This window comes from Lipophrys pholis, assembly GCF_963383615.2.
Source record: "Lipophrys pholis genome assembly, chromosome: 13".
Taxonomy (NCBI): Eukaryota; Metazoa; Chordata; class Actinopteri; order Blenniiformes; family Blenniidae; genus Lipophrys; species Lipophrys pholis.
Window position 1 is genome coordinate 29,472,489 of NC_137632.1, and position 27,942 is coordinate 29,500,430.

A 27,942-nucleotide genomic window follows, 5' to 3' on the forward strand; every position below is an offset into this window, starting at 1 on the left:
TCTTTATCAGATGATCGTTGGACAGAAGAGCCGGCGTCACTGCTGCTCTGCAGGAACACACACACACACACACACACACACACACACACACACACACACACACACACACACACGAGACCCAGATTCTGCACCGCCAACACGTCGCTTATTGTTTTATCTCGATTCCATCAGCTGCTCATGTTTATCTCAACTCAACTACAGTTGATATCCTGTGAATATTCGTGTCCTGAATGCTCTGTGCCTTTGTGTTTTCAATCGGGTTCCAGTTGTTTGGTATCTTTCTAGTCATTTCCTGTTTGTTTCTAGTCATTTATCTGTTTATTCGTTTATTTAAAAGGGGACGGTGTAATTTCATAAAACAGATGACACATGGTTAACAAAGGCTAGTTTTTATCTGTTGTCCCCTTTCTAGTTGTTTATCTATTTCTAGTCGTTTCCTGTCATTTCCAGTCTGTTTTTAGTCGTTTCGTGTCTCTTTCCAGTTGTTATGAGTCTGTCTCTACTCCTTTATCTGTCTCTAGTCCTTTATCTGTTTCCAGTCATTTCGTGTCTGTTTCCAGTCGTTTCGTGTCTGTTTCCAGTCGTTTCGTGTCTCCGCCTGCTGCTGCGGCCCGGTGCCGTTATTGCGGAGGCCGCTGTGCCCTTCCCGGTGCAGCCGGAGGAGGGCAGCAGAGAGGCGCTTGCCGCTGCGCTCAGATGCGGCGGAAGAAGCGGTTCGTCTGCATCTCGTCCTGTGGCTCCAGCCGGCTCCAGCTGGCTGCCTCTCCGGAGCTTCGTGGCTCGGCTCACCGGGAGGACGTACTCTTCAGGCCGGTGCATGGTCCGGAGACACGACCGGAACCTCCGCAGCGCAGAGCCGGCAGCAGCGGCCGTGGAAGCGGCTTGTTCCCAGCGGAGGCTCCGTTCCTGCTTCACCGGCTCCGAGGCTCCGAGCTCCGCCGAGCAGCGTCCCCCGCAGAGAGCGTCAGAGGAGCGGGGCTGATGGCCCTGGAGCCCGGGCCGGCCTTCCTCATCACAGCGCCCGGCGGAAGCACGTCCGCAGCCCGCTAGAGGAGCTCCGGAGCATCGCCGCCGCTCCGCCCAGCCCGCCGGAGGAGTCGGTGGATGTCCGGCCGGAGCGCAGCCGGAGATGGCGGTCCTCAAGCTGGCCGAGCAGGTAGGAGCAGAACCGCTGGTAGCTTAGCCTCCAGCCGGGGGAAACCGAGCCGAGGCTCCCGGGAGAACCGAGCCGAGGCTCCGGGGTTCTGTGAGCCACCCCGGTACATTGTCCTCATCCAGACGGAGTCGAGACATGACGCCCGAACCTGGAGGAAAAAGCAGTAAAAAGTTGTGATTGTGTTTTAAAGCGGTTTTTAAAACCGTTAGATGAAACTTCCTGTTCCGCTTCTTCCGCAAAGTACCAATGTAATCTGATTACTCACATCAACGCTGCTTTAGATACTCTACTCGTCACGTGAACGTCTGTCTGTCAAACTTCTTCTTCTTTATATCAAGACGCTTTATTCTGTTGCTATTGAAGTACTTTTACTTAAATCCAGAGTAACTAATTACTCAGTAACGTGATTAATTTCAGAGTATGAGCAGCTCTCAGTTTTTACTTCCACAAAAGTACACAAAGAGGAGTGAATCACAAACGAGTCTGACAATGATATAAAATAGAAATACTTTAAGTATTTCATGTGTACTCTCAGTCTGGAATAAAACTCAGCGAGTACTTTTCATGAGTACCAGTTACTAGTGCGTCATGTGTCTTAGTTCTTTGCACCTCAGGTCTTTGTGGTCTCCAGCAGGTGGAACCGGAAGTTTCAGAACCGGGTTCTCGGCTGAAACAGGAAGTTCTGACTTTCAAATCCTCAAACGATCTGAGGAAGAACGAAACTCAAGTTTCTTCAGACGATCGAATCTTCAACAAGTTTCTTTGTTCGCTTGAATCCTTCCGTCTCCTCCTGGTCTCCTCCTGGTCTCCTTCCGTCTCCTCCTGGTCTCGTTCCGTCTCCTCCTGGTCTCCTCCTGGTCTCGTTCCGTCTCCTCCTGGTCTCTTCCTGGTCTCCTCCTGGTCTCCTTCCGTCTCCTCCTGGTCTCTTCCTGGTCTCCTCCTGGTCTCGTTCCGTCTCCTCCTGGTCTCCTTCCGTCTCCTCCTGGTCTCCTTCCGTCTCCTCCTGGTCTCCTCCTGGTCTCGTTCCGTCTCCTCCTGGTCTCCTTCCGTCTCCTCCTGGTCTCCTCCTGGTCTCGTTCCGTCTCCTCCTGGTCTCCTTCCGTCTCCTCCTGGTCTCCTCCTGGTCTCCTTCCGTCTCTTCCTGGTCTCCTCCTGGTCTCGTTCCGTCTCCTCCTGGTCTCTTCCTGGTCTCCTCCTGGTCTCCTTCCGTCTCCTCCTGGTCTCTTCCTGGTCTCCTCCTGGTCTCGTTCCGTCTCCTCCTGGTCTCCTTCCGTCTCCTCCTGGTCTCCTTCCGTCTCCTCCTGGTCTCCTCCTGGTCTCCTCCTGGTCTCCTCCTGGTCTCGTTCCGTCTCCTCCTGGTCTCCTTCCGTCTCCTCCTGGTCTCCTCCTGGTCTCGTTCCGTCTCCTCCTGGTCTCGTTCCGTCTCCTCCTGGTCTCCTTCCGTCTCCTCCTGGTCTCGTTCCGTCTCCTCCTGGTCTCCTCCTGGTCTCGTTCCGTCTCCTCCTGGTCTCGTTCCGTCTCCTCCTGGTCTCGTTCCGTCTCCTCCTGGTCTCCTTCTGTCTCCTCCTGGTCTCCTTCCGTCTCCTCCTGGTCTCCTTCCGTCTCCTCCTAGTCTCGTTCCGTCTCCTCCTGGTCTCGTTCCGTCTCCTCCTGGTCTCGTTCCGTCTCCTCCTGGTCTCCTTCCGTCTCCTCCTGGTCTCCTTCCGTCTCCTTCCGTCTCCTCCTGGTCTCCTTCCGTCTCCTCCTGGTCTCCTTCCGTCTCCTCCTGGTCTCGTTCCGTCTCCTCCTGGTCTCCTTCCGTCTCCTCCTGGTCTCGTTACGTCTCCTCCTGGTCTCCTTCCGTCTCCTCCTGGTCTCCTTCCGTCTCCTCCTGGTCTCCTTCCGTCTCCTCCTGGTCTCCTCCTGGTCTCGTTCCGTCTCCTCCTGGTCTCCTTCCGTCTCCTCCTGGTCTCCTTCCGTCTCCTCCTGGTCTCCTTCCGTCTCCTCCTGGTCTCCTTCCGTCTCCTCCTGGTCTCCTCCTGGTCTCGTTCCGTCTCCTCCTGGTCTCCTTCCGTCTCCTCCTGGTCTCCTTCCGTCTCCTCCTGGTCTCCTCCTGGTCTCGTTACGTCTCCTCCTGGTCTCCTTCCGTCTCCTCCTGGTCTCCTTCCGTCTCCTCCTGGTCTCCTCCTGGTCTCGTTACGTCTCCTCCTGGTCTCCTTCCGTCTCCTCCTGGTCTCCTTCCGTCTCCTCCTGGTCTCCTTCCGTCTCCTCCTGGTCTCCTTCCGTCTGGTTCATTTTCAGCCACTTGAGTTTTAAACATTCTGTCTTTCATAATAGTTGAACTTTGACGAGCGTGTGTGTGTGTGTGTGTGTGTGTGTGTGTGTGTGTGTGTGTGTGTGTGTGTGTGTGTGTGTGTGTGTGTGTGTGTGTGTGTGTGTGTGTGTGTGTGTGTGTGTGTGTGTGTGTGTGTGTGTGTGTGTGTGTGTGGCAGAAGTGAAACACTGGCTCTGAGGTCACTTCCTCTTTAGTGTTTCTGCAGAAACGAGGCGTCACAAACAGGAAGTGAAGACATCAAAATGTTTGATCACAAGTTTAAAATAAAGTGAAAAAATCCTGAATGAAACTTTCTTCAGTCAAAGAAAGAAAAGAAGAAACAACGTTAAAAGGTCAAAGGTCATTCAGAGGTTCTACTAAAGTTCTACTGAGAGGTTTTAGCTTCCACTTCCTGTCTGACATCCTGTCTGACATCCTGTCTGACTTCCTGTCTGACTTCCTGTCTGACTTCCTGTCTGACTTCCTGTCTGACATCCTGTCTGACTTCCTGTCTGACTTCCTGTCTGACTTCCTGTCTGCAGCCTCCTCTCATCCAGGCGATTTTCAGTGGAGACCCTGAAGAGATCCGAATGCTCATCTACAAGTCTGAAGACATCAATGCTCTGGTACACACACACACACACACACACACACACACACACACACACACACACACACACACACACACACACTCTGAGTTTCCAGGTCTGGTCTTGTCTCCAGGACTGTGACAAGCGGACTCCGCTCCACGCCGCTGCCTTCCTGGGACACGGCGAAGTGACGGAGCTGCTCATCCTGTCTGGTAAGACCTGGACCTGGACCTAGCCCTAGACCTGGAGCAGAGCCAGACCTGGGCCCTGTTCCTCTGCTCTAACCCCCCTCATGACCCTCAGGAGCTCGAGTCAATGCGAAGGACAGCATGTGGTTGACGCCGCTGCACCGCGCTGTGGCGTCTCGCAGTCAGGTGACTTTCTTCACTTCCTCTTCATCCTTCCTGGTTCTGAGCTCCTCTTGACCTTTAACCCCCCCCCCCACCCCACCCCACCCCCACCAGGACGCCGTCCGGGTTCTGATCCGACACTCGGCAGACGTCAACGCGCGGGACAAGAACTGGCAGACGCCGCTTCACGTTGCCGCTGCCAAGAACTCTCTGCGCTGTGCTGAGGTCATCATCCCGCTGCTGAGCAGCGTCAATGTGTCGGACCGCGGCGGGCGCACGGCGCTGCACCACGCCGCCCTCAATGGGCACACCGAGGTACTACAGGGACGTACACGGAACAAACGTTCCTCCCAATGACAGTCAATGTAAGACTGTGTGTGTGTGTGTGTGTGTGTGTGTGTGTGTGTGTGTGTGTGTGTGTGTGTGTGTGTGTGTGTGTGTGTGTGTGTGTGTGTGTGTGTGTGTGTGTGTCAGATGGTGAACCTGCTACTAGCTAAAGGCGCTAATGTTAATGCCTTCGATAAGAAAGACGTCCGCGCTCTTCACTGGGCTTCTTTCATGGGTGAGTACAAACTCCTGCAGTGTAATCAGAGTACAGTTCCGTCAGAGTAACCACCCCCCGGCCCTCTGCTGCCCCCCCAGGTCACCTGGACGTGGTGCGCCTGCTGCTCAGTCAGGGGGCGGAGGTCGGCTGTAAGGACAAGCGTGGCTACACGGCGCTGCACTCGGCGGCCGCCAGCGGCCAGATGGCCGTTGTCAGGCACCTGGTGAGCCTGGGCGTGGAGGTCAGTTCACCCTGTCACCGAGTCAGTTCACCAAGTCAGTTCACCGAGTCAGTTCACCCTGTCACCGAGTCAGTTCACCCTATCACTGAGTCAGTTCACCCTGTCAATGAGTCAGTTCACCCTGTCACCGAGTCAGTTCACCGAGTCAGTTCACCCTGTCAATGAGTCAGTTCACCCTGTCACCGAGTCAGTTCACCGAGTCAGTTCATCCTGTCAATGAGTCAGTTCACCCTGTCACTGAGTCAGTTCATCCTGTCAATGAGTCAGTTCACCCTGTCACTGAGTCAGTTCATCCTGTCAATGAGTCAGTTCACCCTATCACCGAGTCAGTTCATCCTGTCAATGAGTCAGTTCACCCTGTCACTGAGTCAGTTCATCCTGTCAATGAGTCAGTTCACCCTGTCACTGAGTCAGTTCATCCTGTCAATGAGTCAGTTCACCCTATCACCGAGTCAGTTCATCCTGTCAATGAGTCAGTTCACCGAGTCAGTTCACCCTGTCAATGAGTCAGTTCATCCTGTCAATGAGTCAGTTCACCCTGTCAATGAGTCAGTTCACCCTGTCACTGAGTCAGTTCATCCTGTCAATGAGTCAGTTCACCCTATCACCGAGTCAGTTCATCCTGTCAATGAGTCAGTTCACCGAGTCAGTTCACCCTGTCAATGAGTCAGTTCATCCTGTCAATGAGTCAGTTCACCCTGTCAATGAGTCAGTTCACCCTGTCACCGAGTCAGTTCACCCTGTCAATGAGTCAGTTCACCGAGTCAGTTCACCCTGTCACCGAGTCAGTTCATCCTGTCAATGAGTCAGTTCACCCTATCACCGAGTCAGTTCATCCTGTTAATGAGTCAGTTCACCGAGTCAGTTCACCCTGTCACCGAGTCAGTTCATCCTGTCAATGAGTCAGTTCACCCTGTCAATGAGTCAGTTCACCCTGTCAATGAGTCAGTTCACCCTATCACTGAGTCAATTTACCTTGTCACCGAGTCTTGTCCTCATGTCTCCTTGTGTTCATCCTCTATGCAGGTCGATGCGTCCAACGCCTTCGGGAACTCTCCGCTCCACGTGGCGTGTTTTAACGGTCAGGCTCCGGTCGTCAGCGAGCTCATCGACTTCGGCGCCGCCGTCAGTCGGACCAACAACAAAGGCTTCACGCCGCTGCACTTCGCCGCCGCCTCCACCCAGGGGGCGCTGTGCCTGGAGGTCCTGGTCCACAACGGGACCCAGGTCAACCTGCAGGTACCGGTCTACCCGGGGGGTTAGTAGTTGGTTGGAAGTTGCATTGGTAGTTGTTTTGCAGTTGGGTTGGGAGTTGTTTGTATTTGGGTTAGTAGTTGGTTTTTAGTTAGTTGGTTGGTTAGTAGTTGGTTACTAGTTGGGTTAGTTGTTGGTTGGTAGTTGTTTTGTAGTTGGGTTAGTAGCTGTTTGGTAGTTGGGTTGGTACCTGGTTGGTAGTTGTTTTGTAGTTGGTTACTAGTTTGGTTGGTAGTTGGGGTTAGTATTTGGGTTGGTAGTTGTTTTGTAGTTGGGTTAGTAGTTGGTTGGTAGTTGGATTGGTAGTTGTGTTGTAGTTGGGTTAGTCGTTGGTTGGTAGTTGTTTTGTAGTTGGTTACTAGTTTGGTTGGTAGTTGGGGTTAGTATTTGGGTTGGTAGTTGTTTTGTAGTTGGGGGAGTAGTTGGTTACTAGTTGGGTTAGTTGTTGGTTGGTACTTGGGTTGGTAGTTGTTTTGTAGTTTGGTTAGTAGCTGGTTAGTAGTTAGGTTGGTAGTTGTTTTGTAGTTGGTTGGTAGTTGGATAGTTGGTTATTAGTTGGGTTGGTTGTTTTTTTGTAGTTGGGTTAATAGTTGATTGCTTGGTAGTTGGTTGGTAGTCAGTAGTTGGATGGTAGTTGGTTTGTAGTTAGTAGTTGGTTGGTAGTTGGATGTTTGGACTGCTGGATTAGGACAGTAACCAGTTACTAACTGTCAGCTTCCTCCTCAGAGTCGAGACGGGAAGAGTCCTCTTCACATGACGGCCGTTCACGGACGCTTCACTCGCTCTCAGACCCTCATCCAGAATGGTGAGCTCCGGTTACTAACATAGTTACAGTCTGGTTACACTCTGGTTAAGTTGTAGTTGAGTTCTGGTGAAGTTGTGGTTCAGTTTGTCATTTTTCCAGGCGCTGAGATCGACAGCGTGGACAAAGACGGGAACACGCCTCTGCACATCGCCGCTCGCTACGGCCAAGAACTGCTCATCAACACCCTGATCGACAGTGGCGCCGACTGCACCAGGTGAGACCCAGAGCTCCAGGTGAGCTCCAGGTGAGCTCTAGGTGAGCTCCAGGTGAGCTCCAGGTGAGCTCTAGGTGAGACCCGAGCTCCAGGTGAGACCCAGAGCTCCAGGTGAGCTCCAGGTGAGCTCCAGGTGAGCTCTAGGTGAGACCCGAGCTCCAGGTGAGCTCCAGGTGAGCTCCAGGTGAGCTCCAGGTGAGCTCCAGGTGAGCTCTAGGTGAGACCCGAGCTCCAGGTGAGACCCAGAGCTCCAGGTGAGACCCGAGCTCCAGGTGAGCTCCAGGTGAGCTCCAGGTGAGCTCCAGGTGAGCTCCAGGTGAGCTCCAGGTGAGCTCCAGGTGAGCTCCAGGTGAGACCCAGAGCTCCAGGTGAGCTCTAGGTGAGACCCAGAGCTCCAGGTGAGACCCGAGCTCCAGGTGAGCTCCAGGTGAGACCCAGAGCTCCAGGTGAGACCCAGAGCTCCAGGTGAGACCCGAGCTCCAGGTGAGCTCCAGGTGAGACCCAGAGCTCCAGGTGAGCTCCAGGTGAGCTCCGGGTGAGCTCCGGGTGAGCTCCGGGTGAGACCCAGACCTCCAGGTGAGCTCCAGGTGAGCTCCGGGTGAGACCCAGAGCTCCAGGTGAGCTCCGGGTGAGACCCAGACCTCCAGGTGAGCTCTAGGTGACCTCCAGGTGAGCTCCGGGTGAGACCCAGAGCTCCAGGTGAGACCCAGACCTCCAGGTGAGCTCTAGGTGAGCTCCAGGTGAGCTCCGGGTGAGACCGTGAGCTCCAGGTGAGCTCCAGGTGAGCTCCAGGTGAGCTCTAGGTGAGCTCCAGGTGAGCTCCAGACTGTGTGTTGGTGTTGAGGATTGTGTGTCTCTCCAGGAGAGGAGTCCACGGCATGTTCCCTCTTCACCTGGCTGCTCTCAACGCTCACGCTGACTGCTGCCGCAAGCTGCTGACCTCAGGTACAGGCTCCGCCCCCTCAGCCAAAACATTAAGACCACACATACAGCTCCTCAGCCAGGATTCTGACTATAACCCCCCACAGGGTTCCACATCGACTCTCCAGACCATCTGGGTCGGACGTGTCTTCATGCTGCCGCCGCTGGAGGGTAAGCATTAGCATCAGTTAGCCAATGTGATGTAGCATTAGCATCAGTGCAGTTACTGATTGTGTGTGTGTGTGTGTGTGTGTGTGTGTGTGTGTGTGTGTGTGTGTGTGTGTGTGTGTGTGTGTGTGTGTGTGTGTGTGTGTGTGTGTGTGTGTGTGTGTGTGTGTGTGTGTGTGTGTGTGTGTGTGTGTGTGTGTGTGTGTGTGTGTGTGTGTGTGTGTGTGTGTGTGTGTGTGTGTGTGTGTGTGTGTGTGTGTGTAGCAATGTGGAGTGTGTGAAGTTGCTGCTGAGCAGTGGAGCTGATCACAGCCGGACAGACAACTGTGGCAGGTGGGTCCAGTTCTTCAAGGTTCTGTCTTGTTGGAATGATGCAGAGCAGAACCACTGTGGAACCACTTGTACCCATAATATGTTAACAATGGGATTTTTAATGTAAAACTGTATAAAGTTTTTGTTACCCCCCCCCATCAGGACTCCTCTCCACTATGCAGCAGCCAGCCGTCACTTCTCCTGCCTTCAGACTCTTGTAGATTGTGGCAGCAGCATTAACAGCACTGACCAGTGGGGGCGCTGTGCTCTGCACTACGCTGCAGCCTCCGACCTGGACCGCAGGTCTGAGTCCGTGTGTGTGTGTGTGTGTGTGTGTGTGTGTGTGTGTGTGTGTGTGTGTGTGTGTGTGTGTGTGTGTGTGTGTGTGTGTGTGTGTGTATTAATGCTGGTGTGTGTATTGCAGACGGCGTGTGGCTCTGGAGCCAGAGAGTGAAGGCGTCCAGGCAGAGCGGGAGAAAGAGGCGGGGCTGTGAGTGTGAACAACAACACACACACACACACACACACACACACACACACACACACACACACAGTGGAATGATGATCAGCATGACAGACCAAGTAATCAAACTACAATCAGATACTCTGTTAGTAAAATTGGTTCTCAGAAACTTTCCACCTTGAGTAATATGTAACTAAAAGTAACTGAAGCCGGTTCCTGTTGCAGATGTTTAGAGTTCCTGCTGCAGAGCGGAGCCACAGCGTCGCTCCAAGATCACCAGGGATACAGTGCAGTCCACTACGCCACCGCGTACGGACACAGACACTGTCTGCAGCTGGTCAGGACACACAGACACACGCACACACACACACACACACACAGACACACCAGCATTAATACACACACACACACACACACACACACACACACACACACCAGCATTAATACACACACACACACACACACACACACACACACACACACACACACACACACACACACACACACACACCAGCATTAATACACACACACACACACACACACACACACACACACACACACACACACACACACACACAGACACACCAGCATTAATACACACAGACACACACACACACACACACACACAGACACACCAGCATTAATACACACACACACACACACACACACACACACACACACACACACACACACACACACACACAGACACACCAGCATTAATACACACAGACACACACACACACACACACACACACAGACACACCAGCATTAATACACACACACACACACACACACCAGCATTAATACACACACACACACACACACACACACACACACACACACACACACACACACACACACACACACACACACACACACACACACACACACACACACACACACACACACACACACACACAGTGATACTGGACTGTTGGACCTGCAGTTGCTGGACAGAAACGACGGCCAACATGCCGACCAGGAGTCCCTGAAGGTCCAGAGTCCGCTGCACCTTGCGGTGAGTACCCCAGAAACAGTCCATTACCCCGAGGGGGAAGTACTCCATTACTCTGAGTTTACCTGGTTTCCTGTTTGTCTCGTGGTGTTCTGGGCTCCGCCCTGCAGGCGTACCATGGCCACGCCCAGGCTCTGGAGCTTCTTCTGCAGGGGGACCGGGGGGACCAGGTGGACCAGGCGGACGAGCTGGGCCGGACTCCTCTGGCCCTGGCCGCCGTGCAGGGACACGCAGACTGCGTCCACTCGCTTCTTAGCCAGGGGGCGTCGCCATGCTCCACCGACCAGCAGAACGGGCGCTCCACGGTGCACCTGGCAGGTGAGCTTAGCAACCGGCAACACTGAGTGTTGGACCGTCAGCCGTCCTTCATCAGGGGCTGGTCGTTTTGATGCTCATTTTGGGGTTTGTTGGTCAGGTCCTTTGATTGGTCGATTGGTTGTTTGGTTGTTTGGTCGGTTGGTCGATTGGTTGTTTGGTTGTTTGGTCGGTTGGTTGTTTGGTCGGTTGGTCGGTTGGTGGGCTGGTTGTTTGGTGGGCTGGTTGTTTGGTGGGCTGGTTGTTTGGTTGTTTGGTCGGTTGGTTGTTTGGTGGGCTGGTTGTTTGGTCGGTTGGTCGGTTGGTGGGCTGGTTGTTTGGTGGGCTGGTTGTTTGGTGGGCTGGTTGTTTGGTGGGCTGGTTGTTTGGTTGTTTGGTCGGTTGGTTGTTTGGTGGGCTGGTTGTTTGGTTGTTTGGTGGGCTGGTTGTTTGGTTGTTTGGTCGGTTGGTTGTTTGGTCGGTTGGTTGTTTGGTGGGCTGGTTGTTTGGTCGGTTGGTCGGTTGGTGGGCTGGTTGTTTGGTGGGCTGGTTGTTTGGTTGTTTGGTCGGTTGGTTGTTTGGTGGGCTGGTTGTTTGGTTGTTTGGTGGGCTGGTTGTTTGGTCGTTTGGTCGGTTGGTTGTTTGGTCGGTTGGTTGTTTGGTGGTTCAGTGGTTCAGTGGTTTGTTGTGCGATTTGTCCGAAAAACTTCCACCTGCTCCCCCTGAACAAACCCTGGACCCCCATCAGCCCCCAGAGCTGCTACCGCCGGATCACTTTGCCTCGGAAACTTCCTTCCAGGGGATTAAAACAACATCTCTTACTTGGTTGCTGGTTGAAGACAGATGGTTGGACAATGTGATGATGTTTTTCTCTGACCCTGGCCCTGGCTCCGGCCCCTGTGTTACCGACAGTGTTAAACGGTCACACCACGTGTGCGCGCCTCCTGCTGGACGACCCGGACGGTGCAGAGCTCCTGGACGCAGTGGACTCTCAGGGACAGTGAGTGGTTTAGTCTTGGTCTCTTTGGGGTTCTCTGACCTTCCTGACCTCATGACCTCTGACCCTACAGGACTCCCCTCATGCTGGCGGTGGCCGGAGGTCATGTGGACTCTCTGTCCCTGCTGCTGGAGAGAGAAGCTAACGTCAACCTGGTGGACCAGCAGGGGTTGACGGCGCTGCACCTCGGGGTGAGTCTGATACCCTGACGCTCCGACCCGACCTCTGACCCCACCACTGACCAGGTGAGCCGGCTGACATGTCTGCGTCGTTCCAGCTGCTGTGCGCTCAGGAGGAGTGTATCCAGTGTCTGTTGGAGCAGGAGGCGTCTGTGCTGCTCGGAGACTCGCGGGGACGCACTGCCATCCACCTGGCCGCCGCACGAGGCCACGCCTCCTGGCTGAGTGAGCTGCTCGCCATTGCCTGTGCCGAACTGTCGGCCCCGCCCCCCCTGAAGGACCAGAGCGGCTACACACCGCTGCACTGGGCCTGTTACTATGGTCAGAACACACACACACACACACACACACACACACACACACACACACACACACACACACACCCACCCCCTGGAGTGAGCAGCTCCCCCTGGTGGTTGCAGGTCATGACTCCTGTGTGGAGGTTCTCCTGGAGCAGAGAGGTTGTCGCTGCATCGATGGAAACCCGTTCACTCCTCTGCACTGCGCCGTGTGAGTGTCACGCCTCCTCGCTCTGTTCACTCCTTCACCTTCACTCCTTCACCTTCACTCCTTCACCTTCACTCCTTCACCACTAACGGCTCTCTGTCGTCGTCACGCCGGCAGGATGAACGACCACGAGGCGTGTGCGTCACTGCTGCTGGAGGCGATGGGCTCTGACATCGCTGGCTGCCAGGACGCCAAGGGCAGGTGAGACCGCCGCCGCCGCCCCCCGCCCCCCGCCCCCCGCCCTGCGGCCGTCATTATTCTGACTCCCTCCCGTGTCTCCCGCAGGACTCCGCTCCACGCCGCGGCGTTTGCTGGTCACATGGACTGTGTCCAGCTGCTGCTCTCCCATAATGCACCTGTGGACGCGGCCGATGAGTCGGGTCGCACCGCCATGATGATGGCGGCGGAGAAAGGCCGAGTCGGTGCTCTGGGTGTGTGTTTTTACACTGTGTGCGTGTGTGTGCGGGGCTTTTAACACTGACACTGACTCTGTGTGTGTGTGTGTGTGTGTGTGTGTGTGTGTGTGTGTGTGTGTGTGTGTGTGTGTGTGTGTGTGTGTGTGTGTGTGTGTGTGTGTGTGTGTGTGTGTGTGTGTGTGTGTGTGTGTGTGTGTGTGTGTGTGTGTGTGTGTGTGTGTGTGTGCGTGTGCGTGTGCGTGTGCGTGTGTGTGTGTGTGTGTAGGGGTCCTGGTCGGCTGCAGCAGCTTCACTCTGACTGACCGAGAAGGAAACTCCGCCCTTCACCTGGCCTGCAGTAACGTGCGTGTCCTCCAGGGGGCTCCACCTCCAATCTGTCCCTGTTTTCATGTGTGTGTGTGTGTGTGCGGTGCAGGGACAGGAGGAGTGTGTGCTGTTGATCCTAGAGAAGCTGCTGGACGTGGCGCTCATCGACGCTGCCAACGCGGCGAAGCAGACGTGAGTATCTGAACGTCAGCAAACCGCTCGGCGTCGTAACTAAGTAACTGCACAGTCAGCCAGGACACATAGTAACTAAGTAACTGCACAGTCAGCCAGGACACATAGTAACTAAGTAACTGCACAGTCAGCCAGGACACATAGTAACTAAGTAACTGCACAGTCAGCCAGGACACATAGTAACTGAGTAACTCGGTTACTGAGGTCTTCTGGTAGAGCACCTGAGCTGGAGGACAAACAGACGATCCAGAAGGTGTTAAGCTCCGCCCCTGCTCCGTCCCCTGCAGACCTCTCCACCTGGCGGCTCGTAGCGGACTGAAACAGGCGGTCCAGGAGCTGATGACCCGAGGAGCCAGAGTCCGGACCGAGGACTGCAACGGTAGGACCAACCTGTGGGAGTGTACCGATGCCGAGTACCGGTACTAGTTCTAAGCTTTAGCAACTGGCCGATACCGAGTACCGATACCAGTACTAACCTCTAGCAACTGGCCGATACCGAGTACCGATACCAGTACTAACCTTTAGCTACTGGCCGATACCAGTACTAACCTTTAGCTACTGGCCGATACCAGTACTAACCTTTAGCTACTGGCCGATACCAGTACTAACCTTTAGCTACTGGCCGATACCAGTACTAACCTCTAGCAACTGGCCGATACCGAGTACCGATACCAGTACTAACCTTTAGCTACTGGCCGATACCAGTACTAACCTTTAGCAACTGGCCGATACCGAGTACCGATACCAGTACTAACCTTTAGCTACTGGCCGATACCAGTACTAACCTTTAGCAACTGGCCGATACCGAGTACCGATACCAGTACTAACCTTTAGCAACTGGCCGATACCGAGTACCGATACCAGTACTAACCTTTAGCTACTGGCCGATACCGAGTACCGATACCAGTACTAACCCTCTGTAGCTCAGCAGCATCATTCTGGTTCCCATGATGTCTCTCTGGTCCCTTACAGCTCCTGCGGTTCCTCCTCAGACTTCCTGCTAAAGCAGCAGTCCACTGAGATGGACGGGCCTGTCCACTCCAAGTCTCTGTCCTACTACCTCCAAGCTCTTTCACAGCTGTTCGTGTTTCCTGCAGTCTGTTCCTGATGGGGGGGTTTGCCCCCGCCCCCGCCCCCCCCACCCCAGGTGCTTCCATCCAAAGCGACCTCGGTCCTCCACTGACTCCAGAAGCCATTTTGAACTTTTCTTCTTGTTGAACCAAATGCGTCACTTCCTGCTGTAGCGCCTGAACCAGACCTGGAGACTCACCTGTACAGGTACTGAGTCTGTCTCCAGCAGCGCCTCCACCCTGAAACCATGGAAACCGGTGAGGGGGCGGGGCCACAGCAGTACTGCAGGCGGAGCACACTTCATATTTTTTTATAAATGACATTATGTCATGAGAAAGTCTCGTTCACCAAACCTGAACAAGTTGAATTTCAACATTTGCTATTTTTTACCTGAACACACGTCACCTGAACACACATCACCTGAACACAGGCCACCTGAACACACGTCGCCTGAACACAGGTCACCTGAACACACATTACCTGAACACACATTACCTGAACACAGGCCACCTGAACACACGTCACCTGAACACACGTCACCTGAACACAGGCCACCTGAACACACGTCGCCTGAACACAGGTCACCTGAACACACATTACCTGAACACACATTACCTGAACACAGGCCACCTGAACACACGTCGCCTGAACACACGCCACCTGAACACAGGCCACCTGAACACAGGTCACCTGAACACATATCACCTGAACACACATCACCTGAACACATATCACCTGAACACACATCACCTGAACACAGGCCACCTGAACACACGTCACCTGAACACATATCACCTGAACACACGCCAACTGAACACACATCACCTGAACACAGGCCACCTGAACACAGGCCAACTGAACACACATCACCTGAACACACGTCACCTGAACACACGTCACCTGAACACAGGTCACCTGAACACATATCACCTGAACACACGCCAACTGAACACACATCACCTGAACACAGGCCACCTGAACACACGTCACCTGAACACAGGCCACCTGAACACACGCCACCTGAACACATATCACCTGAACACACATCACCTGAACACAGGCCACCTGAACACAGGCCAACTGAACACACATCACCTGAACACAGGTCACCTGAACACACGCCACCTGAACACAGGTCACCTGAACACACGCCAACTGAACACACATCACCTGAACACAGGCCATTATAATAATAATAATTTTAACTATAATTAGATCGATAATAATAATAATAACGGTTCAGGCTGAACCGTCGGCAGTTGTTAGCTGTATGCTATGCTAGCAGTGGACAGTGTGGCTCTGTGGGGGGGTCATAACCTGCTGTTATCATTCCACCGTTAAAACAAGGAGCTGCCCCCCCAGTCAGGGCCGTGTCCGCAGTGTGTCCAGTGCCTTGCTGCTTTTTGTTCTGGGTCATTGACCCGCCACCCTGGTACAGTCGGTACTAAACCAGAATATTAATAACATAAAGAGCAGAATGGGGTTTTTAACGAGCCGACGTAAAATAAGTGTGTCAAGGTCTAAAGTGTTTTTGTAAATGTTGAGGCCTGACCTCAGGGGGCGTGGCCTGACCTCAGGGGGCGTGGCCTGACCCCAAGAGGAAAGGAAGAGAAAATCAAAAACTGCCATGTTTGCTTTTTTCACTTTGTTCTTTAAAATGTTTGTACGATGGATGTGACGACTGTTTGACGGCGTTGACGTTGTCATGGAAACAGGCAGAGTGGGAGGAGCTTGAGTTCCTGATGCAGTTCAACACGCCGAGCTCAGATTTCTATAAAGTCACTTCAAGTCCTGTTTGGTCCTGTTTTCATTCACACCCCCACACTGTAGACGACAGGTTGCTCCTCCTCCCGTCCTGCGTCGCAGTCTGGCTGTGGACGTTTCACTGGGTGTCCCCCACTGGGGTGTCCCCCACTGGGTGTCCCCCCACTGGGTCAGCGCCTCTAGATGTTTTGCTTCAAATCTTCCAAGGAACACCGGGTCGCCCAACACGCTAGTTTCCGTGGAAACGAGGCTGTATGAGGTGAACGTGTTCCAGTAAGAAGTGAGGAATCGGTCAGAGAAACTGAATTTATTAAATTAGAAAAAGAAATAATCACCGAGGAGCAGCAGGTGCCCCCTGCTGGCCGCTCCACATACAATCTGACATATCAAACAAAACCACTTTAATTCACTGATCAAAACATGGATATAAAAAACAAAAAGATTAACCAAGAAACTACCACAGATACTCTGAAGCCCCGCCCCCTCGGCTAGCCGCGGCTCGCGTTAGCACGTCTGGAAAAGCCTCGGCTCAAGTTCACCTGAAATTTGCTGAACTCAAAACATCCGAAGACAGATGGGACCAAAAACATCGTAACCACAAACACTGGCAGGGGGGATGGGGGGTGGGGGGTGGGGGACAAACAGCTAGTAGATCTTCATGGTTGTTAAAGTTGGAAAACAAAGAAGGAAACAATCTAGACAAATGCTTTAGATTATAAAACACAAACTAACTGGTTACATTCAGTTCTGCTCAAGCTAGCGTCATGCTAATGTGAGGACGTTAGCATGACGCTAGCTTGATTTCAAGGGGGGGGTGGGGGGGGTTTGGTGAGCGGCGTGTGGAGTTTCCATGACGATGTTGACTCTCTGGGCTCTCATCGGCCCCTGTCTGTGCGTCCGTTTGCAGCTCCGACGTGGACAGTCGGGTGGGCGGAGCCTCGTCTCTCCGGTCCGATTCGTCCGTCTCAGTCTGTTCAGAGTCTGGAGGGTGGGCGGGGCTTTTAAAAGCCCATGCCCCCTCCCATTCCCCCCATCCCCCCCATCCCGCCCATCCCTCCGGGCATCTCCTTCTCCTCCTTGGGGATCTCCGTGACGACGGCCTCGGCGGTGGACAGCAGGGACGCCACGCCGGCAGCGTCCAGCAGCGCCGTCCTCACGACCTGCAGAGAACAGGAGACGCTGTCAGACGCTGTCCACACCAGGTGGCGTGATCAATGACGGTGTGATCCGATTGGCCGACGGCTCCTACCTTGGTGGGGTCGATGATGCCCTTCTCCACCATGTTGACGTATTCCCCCTGCATGGCGTCGTAGCCGAGTTCCGCCCCCCCCTGCAGGATCTTCTCCACCACCAGGGAGCCCTCCACGCCCGCGTTCTTGGCGATGGTCATGGCGGGAACACGCAGCGCCCGTCTGATGATGTCCACGCCTGAGGAGCAGAGAACGCCACGAGAACCCGACGGGTCAGAACTCTGAAGGCCGAACACAAGCAGTCCGGCGTGGAGCTCCACTCACCAATCTTCTGGTCAGCGTTGGCGGGTTTGATGGTGTCGAGTGCGGGGGCGCAGCGCAGCAGAGCGCAGCCCCCCCCGGGAACGATCCCCTCCTCCACCGCCGCCCGCGTAGCGTTCAGAGCGTCCGTCACTCGGTCCTTCTTCTCGTTCACCTCCACGTCGCTCGTCCCGCCCACCTGAAAACCAACGACATGACGTCACACACAAGGTGGAGCCAGACTCACGATCAGACGACGCCCGATCGAACCGACCGCCCCCCGCTCACCTTGAGCACGGCGACGCCGTCCGACAGCTTGGCGAGCCGCTCGTTGAGCTTCTCCTTCTCATAGTCGCTGGTGGTATTCTCCAGCTGCTCCACGATCTCGGCCGCTCGCCGCTCCACGTCGGCCGCGGCGCCGCCGCCGCGCAGCAGCAGCGTGTCGTCCTTGGTGACCTGAACCTCCCCCACCTTCCCGAAGTCGTGAGCCTGGACGTCCTCCAGCGCTAGACCCAGAGCCTCGTCCCCAAACACCTGCAGACACAGAGCGGGACGTCGTTAACCCGCAGGACCCGCAGGCACAGGGACGGCTGCCGAGACGAGACCTACAGTGCCCCCGGTGGCCACGGCCATGTCCTTCAGCTGGTTCTTCCTGTTGTCACCGAACCCGGGCGCCTTTACAGCGACGACCTGCAGTCCCACCTTCAGCCTGAGAGACACGGGAAGACGGTGAGCGCCCAGCTCGCACGCCGTTACGGTCCGGTCGTGGAGGACGAACTCACCGGTTGAGGACCAGCGTGCTCAGAGCTTCTCCATCCACGTCCTCCGCCACGATCACCAGCGGCTTGCGGTGCTGGTTGGCGATTTCCAGCGCAGGAACGATGCTCTGCACACTGGAGATCTTCTTGTCGCTCAGCAGCAGGTAAGCGTCCTGGAACTCGCACTTCTGACCTGCAGCATGGAAACCCAGCGGCGTCACCAGCGCTCTCCGCCAGGAAGCAGCGGTGGCGGCCTGACGGACTCACCTTTGGCGGTGTTGATGAAGTACGGCGAGATGTAGCCGCGGTCGAACTTCATGCCCTCAATGATCTCCAGCTCGTCGTGCAGAGTTTTTCCGTCCTGACAGATTTCACACAGAAGCCAGTGAGTTTGACACGATTCGCCGGAGAGAGAAGAGAATTCCTCCGTCGCTCAAGCTCACCTTCACCGTGATGACGCCCTTACGGCCGACCTTCTTCATGGCGTTGGAGATGATGGTTCCGATCTCCACGTCTCCGTTGGCCGAGATCGTGGCGACCTGAGAAACATCGACAGGGTTAGAGTTGCATCTCCCAACCCGTCCTGCGGGGGGCGGCAGAGTCCCTACCTGAGCGATCTCCTCAGGGGTGGTGACTGGCTTCGACTGGCTCTTCAGCTGGTTGATGATGGTCTCCACCGCCATCATGACACCGCGGCGGATCTCCACAGGGTTGGCGCCCTTGCTGATGTTGTCGAAGCCGTCCTTGGCGATGGCGCGGGCCAGCACGGTGGCGGTGGTGGTGCCGTCGCCGGCCTCCTCGTTGGTGTTGTTGGCCACGTCCTGTACCAGCTTGGCGCCGATGTTCTTGTACCTGTCCTTCAGGTCGATGCTCTTGGCCACCGTCACACCGTCCTTGGTGACCTTCGGGCTGCCCCAGCTCTGCTCGATGATGACAGTCCGACCCTGAAACCCGGCGGCGGCACTCTTAGACCATTCCAACCGTCAGCGCAGAGTTTCACCTGGACGCAAACTCACCTTGGGGCCCATGGTGACGGCCACGGCGTCGGCCAGCAGGTCCACGCCCTGCAGCATGAGGGCGCGGGCGTCAGCGCCGAACTTCACATCCTTGGCGTAGGCGCGTGTGAGATGAGGGGCGAGCGCCCGGCTCACGGGCCTCATCTGCTTCATGGCGGCGGCTAAACGAAACATGTCTGCAGGGAAACAGAGAGATGAAACTAATGAGGCAGGACGGAGTGCTGACCACAGCGCCCCCGCTGGTCACAGCTGGTAACATCAACTCCACTGACTGAAGGAACAATCTGGAAACTCCAACCAGCATCAGGTCCGACTGAACGTTTGATTCTCTCACACACACACACACACACACACACACACACACACACACACACACACACACACACACACACACACACACACACACACACACACACACACACACACACACACACACACACACACACACACACACACACACACACACACACACACACAACTCCTGCAGCATCGATGTTTTGAGAAACCTCTGGATCACAACGGTTCCCCGGTTCTACTGCAAACGTTCTGCTGCTTGTCTTTTACCTCCTGTGACTGTTATAAAGTAATGTAACTTATGTAATAGAGTACTCTCAGTTTTGGCTGATTCATGTCACCAGGTGAGTTCCAGGTGCTCACATCTCGAACCTTAACCCACCTGCCCTCCAACTCCGAACCCCCACCCAACAAACGTCTGACAACCCCCTAATCCTCAGAGAACCCCCCCCCCCCCCCAAATAAATAAATAAAATCACCCCTCCCCCCACGTGATCCTCCTCTGGTCACAAGTCACAAGGTCAAACCGGAGACCCACGTGGTCCGAAGTTCTAGTGAGAGACCAGGAACTGGATCATGGAGGTCTGAGAGGAACACACGTGTTCACAATTACACACACACACCACGTTATATATACACACACACACACACACACACACACACACACACACACACACACACACACACACACACACACACACACACACACACACACACACACACACACACACACACACACCGTCCGTCTAGTTTCAGAACCTCAGCGGCGTTAACAGTCGGCAGTGCGGTGAGTGTGTGCGGGGCTCACCTGTGCGGGACTCGGGCAGAAGGCTGCGGCTCTCTGATGTAACCCGTGCGGGAGGACGTCTGTCTGGAGCCGTGCTGAGGGATTTGACCGTGCGGAGCTCTGCGGGAGGACACGTGCTCCTTTACATCCGGGTCACCCGCCAGGCGGCCCCGCACCGAGCACTCAGCATGCTCCCGCACCGCAAACAGCGTTAACGAAGCGCCGCACAGCGTCACCACCGCACGGCGCGATCCGGTTCTGACACGGAACCACTGCACGGAGCGGAATTCCTCTCGAACCGGTGGGAAACGACCAGTTTGACGAAAGTCTTTTTGTCATGCACGTTCCGGGGCGTAGAATTCCAGAAGTTTCTGTTGCGCCATTGGCGGAAAAAACAAAGGTCAAAGGTCACATTGTGCAACGTTTCGACAGTTATACAAGTCAAAAGGCTAAAGATAAATTTTTAAACGTTTTATTTTGGTCCTTTCCTCTTGTATCAACCTTTGTTTACGTTTAATAGTGTTTTCTGTTTATTTTTTACACTTCTAGAACTCGCTGTTGCCCTAAGTGCGCATGCGCGTTCTAGAGGCTTCTTCACGTGGAGCCCGCTCCCCCACTCAGTGTCAGACTCGCGCCGGCACGTAGACTCCGCACAGCACCGCAACATGGTAAGAACCGCACTTTAAATCCGCATCGAACACAGTCTGCGCACTGTTTTCACATTTCAACCGTCGAGAGTAGGTGATTTTGCGCAGGTTTGCTTTTAAAGCTCGTTAGCTTTTAGCGCGTCGCGAGCTAACTGACGTCCACCGACAAGGTCACGGACTGAGCAGCCGACGGTACCGAACCTTACAGCGCAGAACTGTGGTGCTGCAAAGTGGTTATTCATTCATAGTGAACATGTGAGCGGGTCGCAGATGGGGCAGTAGGGGTTTTGGGGGCAGTAGGGGTTGTGGGGCAGTAGGGGTTGTGGGGCAGTAGGGGTTGTGGGGCAGTACGGGTTGTGGGGCAGTACGGGTTGTGGGGCAGTAGGGGTTGTGGGGGCAGCTGGGGCAGTAGGGGTTGTGGGGGCAGTAGGGGTTGTGGGGGCAGCTGGGGCAGTAGGGGTTGTGGGGGCAGTAGGGGTTGTGGGGGCAGTAGGGTTGTGGGGCAGTACGGGTTGTGGGGGCTCCCAATTCCTGCGTCCCTTTAACATGTGGACAATATTTCAGGTTGAATAAACTTAGTTAGTGGATTTCACTTCTAGTTCCCCAAAGCACTTTACATTGTTCATCACATTCACCCATTCACACACATTCACACCCCGATGGAGGCTTGTAGAGGAACTTGTACAATAATCTCTCATTTCAAAAGCAACTTTATTCCTCAACATTGAAGAGGCAGATTTTCTTCCTCTGGTCTTGAGGCCAAGTCGTGGTGCTGAAGCCGCTGGCTGACATGGTCAGCTGGTCAGTCAGAAGGCCTTCCTGTGGTCCGGTCTGTCCTGAGGATCTGCAGAAGTGTTGAGGTGAAGCCACTGATGAGTGTCTCTGCTGGAGGAACCAGAACCGGGCCTTTCTGGGGAGCAGTCACTATTTACACACCTTCACATGTTGGACCTGTTTCCCCTTCGAGCGGCAAAATACTTCCTCCACATAAAGTTTTGTGTTACAACATTAATGATGTTAGTGATCACCTGGTAACCGTCATCACCTAATGACTTGGACTTCCTGTGGGCCGGTTACCAGGTGAACTGAACACAGCGACTCTACCAGTCAGTGGACGTGAGAGGAGAGGTGCGCTTGTTTTAGATTCCAGCTGCTCTGTCGAACACCACAATGTCCCCCACCCTACACCCTTCCCATTGGGAGACCCGCCCCCACCCCACCCCGCCCCTCCTCTGGCCGGGGCCAGGGGGTCAAAGTTCACAGGACCACTAAACAAAAGCAATCTTATAAACAAAGTGTGGAAATTGAGTAAAAAGACCTGCTGAGAACATTAAATGTTGCAATGGAAGTACTTGAACACGTTAACCTGACGGAGGATGGCGTGTCTCTGTCTCCGTGGCAACGTAGGCCTTCAGGAAGTTCTTGCCCCTGTTCGACCGGGTCCTGGTGGAGCGTCTGACGGCGGAGACGGTCACTAAAGGCGGCATCATGCTGCCGGAGAAGGCCCAGGGCAAAGTGCTGCACGCCACCGTGGTGGCGGTCGGACCCGGAGCCGTCAACCAGGTGAGCGGTAGCATTAGCACTAGCAGCAGCGTGTCCAGTCTGTGCTCACAGGAAGGTAACGCGCGCATTAGCATTAGCATTAGCAGAGTGTCTGTCTCTTCCAGAAAGGAAACACGCAGCCGGTCAGCGTGAAGGTCGGGGAGAAAGTGCTGCTGCCCGAATATGGAGGAACCAAGGTCGTCCTGGAGGACAAGGTCAATAGTCTCTCTGTCTCTCTCTCTCTCTCCCTGCCTCTGTGTCTCTCTAACAACTTCCTGTCTTCCTGCAGGACTACTTCCTGTTCCGTGACGGAGACATTTTGGGGAAATATGTGGACTGATTCTTCAGGATGAACATCGTTTTCTTGTCGTCTGTTTTTTCTTTTCTATGTTTCTCATTGTAAATAATTCCAATCACGTTTTGTTAAAGAATAAAAGCATTGATCAATCGGTTTCTCTCTGAAGCTTCAGACTCTGTTCTTCAAGTTCCATCAGATCCAAAGTAAAACCACTCTGACCATCTCCCATTTTACTAGTCACTGATTAAAGGAATGTAATTGTAGATGTACTCGAGTACTTCAGTCCAGACTTTAAAAACGGATGATTTTTACTATGAAAACCAGCTGGAGACTCGAGGACCTGGAGGACAAGAAACTGGACTGAGAGATGCTCTATACAGGAGGAACCAGAGATGGCTGAGTCCTTCAATATGTCTCACTCTGCTGGACGTCAACGAGTCTGCTGGTCTTCTAGTATTGGATAAATGTTATAAAGAAAGACATGACTCGGGTGAATAAAGGGTTTTCTAATAAAGTATAGGTAAGCTGTCACTCATCTAAATTTAAATAGAAAAATCTTTGAAACAGATTTCAAGGTGCATTTATAGTTTGCACATTTTGAATTCCAGTAGTGCAAGACTACAAGAACAGCTTCGTCTCTGTTCGGCTCCGGTTCGGCTCCGTTTCGTCTCTGTTCGGCTCCTGTCGGCTCCGCTTCGTCTCTATTCGGCTCCTGTCGGCTCCGCCTTGTCGCTATTCGGCTCCTGTCGGCTCCGCTTCGTCTCTGTTCGGGCTTCCTACGTCATCGCAGCTGACGAACATCCGGGCATTCTGTCGAGATGGTCATGGCGGAGGGTACTGCAGTTCTCAGGAGGAATCGGCCTGGAACCAAGGCTAAGGTGAGATTTCATCCCGTGGGAGGCCTCCGACCGTACCGCAAACGGAACCCGGCTCTGTGTGCTGCCCGCCCCGTTAGTCAGCGGTGTTTTACCTTGAGTTTGTCACGGAAAAATCGTCCGCAGGTTGTAAACAGGAAGGGTCGAAACTGCTAACAGTTAGCTTCTGCTAGCGGGGCCTCCGTCTATTTCCTGGAGGATCGTCTGTGATTCAGCCTGGGTCTGTCTACATGCTGGGTTATGGTTAATCTACCCGTACAGTCTGACCCGTATAGACCGACGGGTACAGACTGACTCGTATAGACCAACTAGTACAGTCTGACCCGTATAGACCAACTAGTACAGACTGACTCGTATAGACCAACTAGTACAGTCTGACCCGTATAGACCAACTAGTACAGACTGACCCGTATAGACCAACTAGTACAGTCTGACTCGTATAGACCAACTAGTACAGACTGACCCGTATAGACCAACTAGTACAGTCTGACTCGTATAGACCAACTAGTACAGACTGACCCGTATAGACCAACTAGTACAGACTGACCCGTATAGACCAACTAGTACAGACTGACCCGTATAGACCAACTAGTACAGTCTGACTCGTATAGACCAACTAGTACAGACTGACCCGTATAGACCAACTAGTACAGACTGACTCGTATAGACCAACTAGTACAGACTGACCCGTATAGACCAACTAGTACAGACTGACCCGTATAGACCAACTAGTACAGTCTGACTCGTATAGACCAACTAGTACAGACTGACCCGTATAGACCAACTAGTACAGACTGACTCGTATAGACCAACTAGTACAGACTGACCCATATAGACCAACTCGTACAGACTGACCCGTATAGACCAACTAGTACAGACTGACCCGTATAGACCAACTCGTACAGACTGACCCGTATAGACCAACTAGTACAGACTGACCCGTATAGACCAACTAGTACAGTCTGACTCGTATAGACCAACTAGTACAGACTGACTCGTATAGACCGACGGGTACAGACTGACTAGTACAGACTGACTCGTACAGACTGACCTGTGTTGTGTTGCAGGACTTCTATAACTGGCCGGATGAGTCGTTCGAGGAGATGGACAGCACACTGGCTGTACAGCAGGTGAGACTGGAGAATCTTCAAGACCAAAGACTGAGAACACGTCCATAACCCCCCCCTCTCTCCCCCCTCTCTCCCCCCCCCAGTACATCCAGCAGAACATCCGTTCAGATTGTTCCAACATCGATAAGATTCTGGAGCCTCCAGAAGGTCAAGACGAGGGAGTGTGGAAGTACGAGCACCTGCGGTAAACATCTCTAATCTCATCTAATCTAAAGTTCTGTCCTTCTGGGGGAAGTTCTGAAGGTTCTGCTGGTTCTGTGTTCTTTAGGCAGTTCTGTTTGGAGCTGAATGGTTTAGCTGTGAAACTGCAGGTGAGTCGTCATGGTGACGGAGACTGCAGTACCAGTCTGTCCTCTCTCTGTCCCTCTGTCTCACGGTGTCTCTCGTCCTCAGAGCGAGTGTCATCCTGACACTTGTACCCAGATGACGGCCACAGAGCAGTGGATCTTCTTATGTGCTGCACACAAGACGCCCAAAGAGGTGAGAACCCCCCCCCCCACACACACACACTGTCCGACCCCCCCACTGCTCTCTGACTGGTGTGTGTCCACAGTGTCCTGCCATCGACTACACCAGGCACACGCTGGACGGAGCTGCCTGCCTCCTCAACAGTAACAAATACTTCCCCAGCAGGTGAGTGGAGGGTGGGGGGGGGGGGTGATAGAATATACGTTAGTGTCAAACAGTTGCCATGGAAACAAGGCCTACGTCCGAGCCGTGACCCCCCTGTTGCTTCCAGGGTGAGCATCAAAGAGTCGTCGGTGGCCAAGCTGGGCTCCGTCTGTCGCCGGATCTACAGGATATTCTCTCACGCCTACTTCCACCACCGCCAGATCTTTGACAAGTACGAGGTGGGAGGAACACTCACGCTCACCACAACCAGTACCGGGGAACCACAAAACCGGTGTTCTGATCCACTGCATCATGAAACTTTGATTCTGACTCCCAATGACCTCTACTTTTATCCTCCGTATCAGTACTTTAATACGCTCAGCAGAATGAAGAACATAAAATAACATTCTAGATCTCAATGAAGGAAATATGTCAGTTGGAAGTCTTTATTCAATATATAGTCGAGAACAAAATAACATAAAAATGATTAATGGAAATCAAACTATTATCTCCTGGAGGTCTGGATGTGGAATCCTATCAAAATAAAAGTGGAGATTCACATTGCAGGTAAAACTCCTCCAGACAAGTCAGAATGAGGCTCAGTACTGTGTGTGGTTCCACCTGCCTGGAGGACCTCCCTACAGCACCTGGACATGCTTCTGATGAGGTGGTGACGTTCTCCTGAGGGACTTTCTCCTGAAGGACGTTCTCCTGAGGGACGTTCTCCTGAGGGACTTTCTCCTGAAGGACGTTCTCCTGAAGGACGTTCTCCTGAGGGACTTTCTCCTGAAGGACGTTCTCCTGAAGGACGTTCTCCTGAGGGACGTTCTCCTGAGGGAAGTTCTCCTGAGGGACGTTCTCCTGAGGGACGGCCTCCTGAGGGACTTTCTCCTGAGGGACGTTCTCCTGAGGGAAGTTCTCCTGAAGGACGTTCTCCTGAGGGACGTTCTCCTGAGGGTTAGCTCAACCTGAGCAACTTGTGTTGGTTGTTAGACTCGCCTCCTGCTGCCTCGAGGACTGAGAACACTAACAAGATTCACAAGTGAGCAGAACCTCAGCCAGGAACCAGGAGAACAGCGTCATGGTTTGTGGTCACCACCTGCAGAACCTCCTTTACAGGAGCTGTCTTGTTAATCGTCTCTCATTTCCTCATGTTGTCTGTTTCATTGGTTGAGTGTTGCTGTCCTACCTGGACAGGTTGACTTCACCCTGGGTGATACCTGGACTTACATTGTCAGTGGGTCTGCTGTTGCCATGGAAACAACACTGTATTTAACAGTGGCAGTGTTGCCACGTGAAATGTTGTGTAAACGGGGCCTCACACTGTGTGTGTGTGTGTGTGTGTGTGTGTGTGTGTGTGTGTGTGTGTGTGTGTGTGTGTGTGTGTGTGTGTGTGTGTGTGTGTGTGTGTGTGTGTGTGTGTGTGTGTGTGTGCAGAACGAGACGTTCCTGTGCCACCGCTTCACGCGCTTCGTCATGAAGTACAACTTGATGTCCAAGGACAACCTGATCGTCCCCATCCTAGAGGAGGAGGTGCAGAACACCTCATCGGCTGGGGAGAGTGAGGCCTGAGGCTCCGCCCCCTCATGTCCACAGGAGGCTCCGCCCCCCCAACAGAAGGATTCCACCACGGAGCCTCGAGGCCGCCGGTCCAGGTTTCTGGTCATTCCTCTCCTCTGCATTCAGTTAGACAGTGACACCATCTGCTGGTGTAAAGTGGTATTGCACCTTGTGAAACGTTTCCAGATGTTAGCTGAACATCGGTTAGCGCCTCCTGTGGACGTTTCTTCTTTTCGCTGTAACCATGGTGACAGCCCCTCCCCCTGTAAATACCCCGTCACGCTCCGATGGTGCTTCACTGCCTCGTGTTGGCTTCTGTTCTTTTGCTCATGTTGGTGTCGGAGGCGTCGCCCGCGACAGGTTCACCATATTAGCCCGCTAACGTTAACATGCTAATTAAATGGTGTGGTAGTGAACAAGGAAAACCTTTAATCTTTAGCTTCGTACGTGTTCTCGCAGTCGGTTCCTCTTGGCTAACTCGGTTCTTTCTTCGTGACATACCACCTCGGCCCCGCCCCTGCGTCCTTGGCCCCTCCCCCTCATTAAGTTATTTTGTGGGAGGAGCCTTCCTCAGTCCAACCCACTTTTTGTTTTTTATGAACTAAAAAAAAATTTGTTACTGTCGACATTTTCATGATGTCTGTTAATAAAAGACCTGATATATTCATGTTGCCTCCGCCTCTCTGTTCAGTGACACACAGGAAGTGGTCAACACGCACACAGGAAGTGGTCAACACACACACAGGAAGTGGTCAACACACGCACACACACAGGAAGTGGTCAACACGCACACAGGAAGTGGTCAACACACACACACACAGAGGAAGTGGTCAACACACGCACACACACAGGAAGTGGTCAACACACACACACAGGAAGTG

The 27,942-nt window shown here is 53.7% G+C and overlaps 3 protein-coding genes across 8 annotated transcripts; 2 read left to right on the top strand and 1 right to left on the bottom strand.

The window, feature by feature from the left end:
* Window positions 1-694: 694 nt before the first annotated feature.
* On the top strand, window positions 695-16,081 carry ankrd44 (ankyrin repeat domain 44). Its single transcript, XM_080478645.1, has 28 exons — window positions 695-1,156; window positions 3,992-4,075; window positions 4,173-4,251; window positions 4,343-4,413; window positions 4,504-4,704; window positions 4,864-4,951; window positions 5,032-5,174; window positions 6,201-6,413; window positions 7,155-7,233; window positions 7,333-7,447; window positions 8,310-8,392; window positions 8,476-8,539; window positions 8,801-8,869; window positions 9,011-9,151; window positions 9,273-9,338; window positions 9,537-9,648; window positions 10,258-10,329; window positions 10,437-10,644; window positions 11,533-11,620; window positions 11,691-11,808; window positions 11,895-12,117; window positions 12,219-12,306; window positions 12,421-12,504; window positions 12,589-12,734; window positions 12,985-13,061; window positions 13,135-13,217; window positions 13,505-13,596; window positions 14,190-16,081. The coding sequence occupies exons 1-28, from the start codon at window positions 1,130-1,132 to the stop codon at window positions 14,219-14,221; spliced, it is 2,946 nt and encodes a 981-aa protein (XP_080334771.1). The 5' UTR covers window positions 695-1,129; the 3' UTR covers window positions 14,222-16,081.
* A 263-nt stretch (window positions 16,082-16,344) lies between these two features.
* hspd1 (heat shock 60 protein 1) lies at window positions 16,345-20,550 on the bottom strand. Of its 3 annotated transcripts, none has more exons than XM_080478124.1 (11): window positions 20,419-20,550; window positions 19,317-19,492; window positions 18,909-19,244; window positions 18,744-18,839; window positions 18,568-18,661; window positions 18,325-18,493; window positions 18,152-18,251; window positions 17,831-18,076; window positions 17,567-17,741; window positions 17,302-17,480; window positions 16,345-17,212 (listed from the first exon to the last, which is right to left on the bottom strand). In XM_080478124.1, the coding sequence occupies exons 2-11, from the start codon at window positions 19,488-19,490 to the stop codon at window positions 17,054-17,056; spliced, it is 1,728 nt and encodes a 575-aa protein (XP_080334250.1). In that variant the 5' UTR covers window positions 19,491-19,492; window positions 20,419-20,550; the 3' UTR covers window positions 16,345-17,053. The 3 variants fall into 3 exon arrangements, with proteins under 3 accessions (XP_080334250.1, XP_080334251.1, XP_080334252.1); XM_080478125.1 differs by having other exon boundaries at window positions 19,317-19,516; window positions 20,419-20,498; XM_080478126.1 differs by lacking the exon at window positions 17,302-17,480 and having other exon boundaries at window positions 16,345-16,819; window positions 17,563-17,741.
* On the top strand, window positions 20,326-27,726 carry LOC308118623 (MOB-like protein phocein). Of its 4 annotated transcripts, XM_080478130.1 has the most exons (9): window positions 20,988-21,065; window positions 22,452-22,607; window positions 24,827-24,889; window positions 24,973-25,073; window positions 25,158-25,200; window positions 25,283-25,369; window positions 25,443-25,522; window positions 25,629-25,740; window positions 26,939-27,726. In XM_080478130.1, the coding sequence occupies exons 1-9, from the start codon at window positions 21,063-21,065 to the stop codon at window positions 27,071-27,073; spliced, it is 780 nt and encodes a 259-aa protein (XP_080334256.1). In that variant the 5' UTR covers window positions 20,988-21,062; the 3' UTR covers window positions 27,074-27,726. The 4 variants fall into 4 exon arrangements, with proteins under 4 accessions (XP_080334255.1, XP_080334256.1, XP_080334253.1 ...); XM_080478127.1 differs by lacking the exons at window positions 20,988-21,065; window positions 22,452-22,607 and adding an exon at window positions 23,671-23,762; XM_080478128.1 differs by lacking the exons at window positions 20,988-21,065; window positions 22,452-22,607 and adding an exon at window positions 23,671-23,762 and having other exon boundaries at window positions 24,973-25,058.
* Window positions 27,727-27,942: the final 216 nt, after the last annotated feature.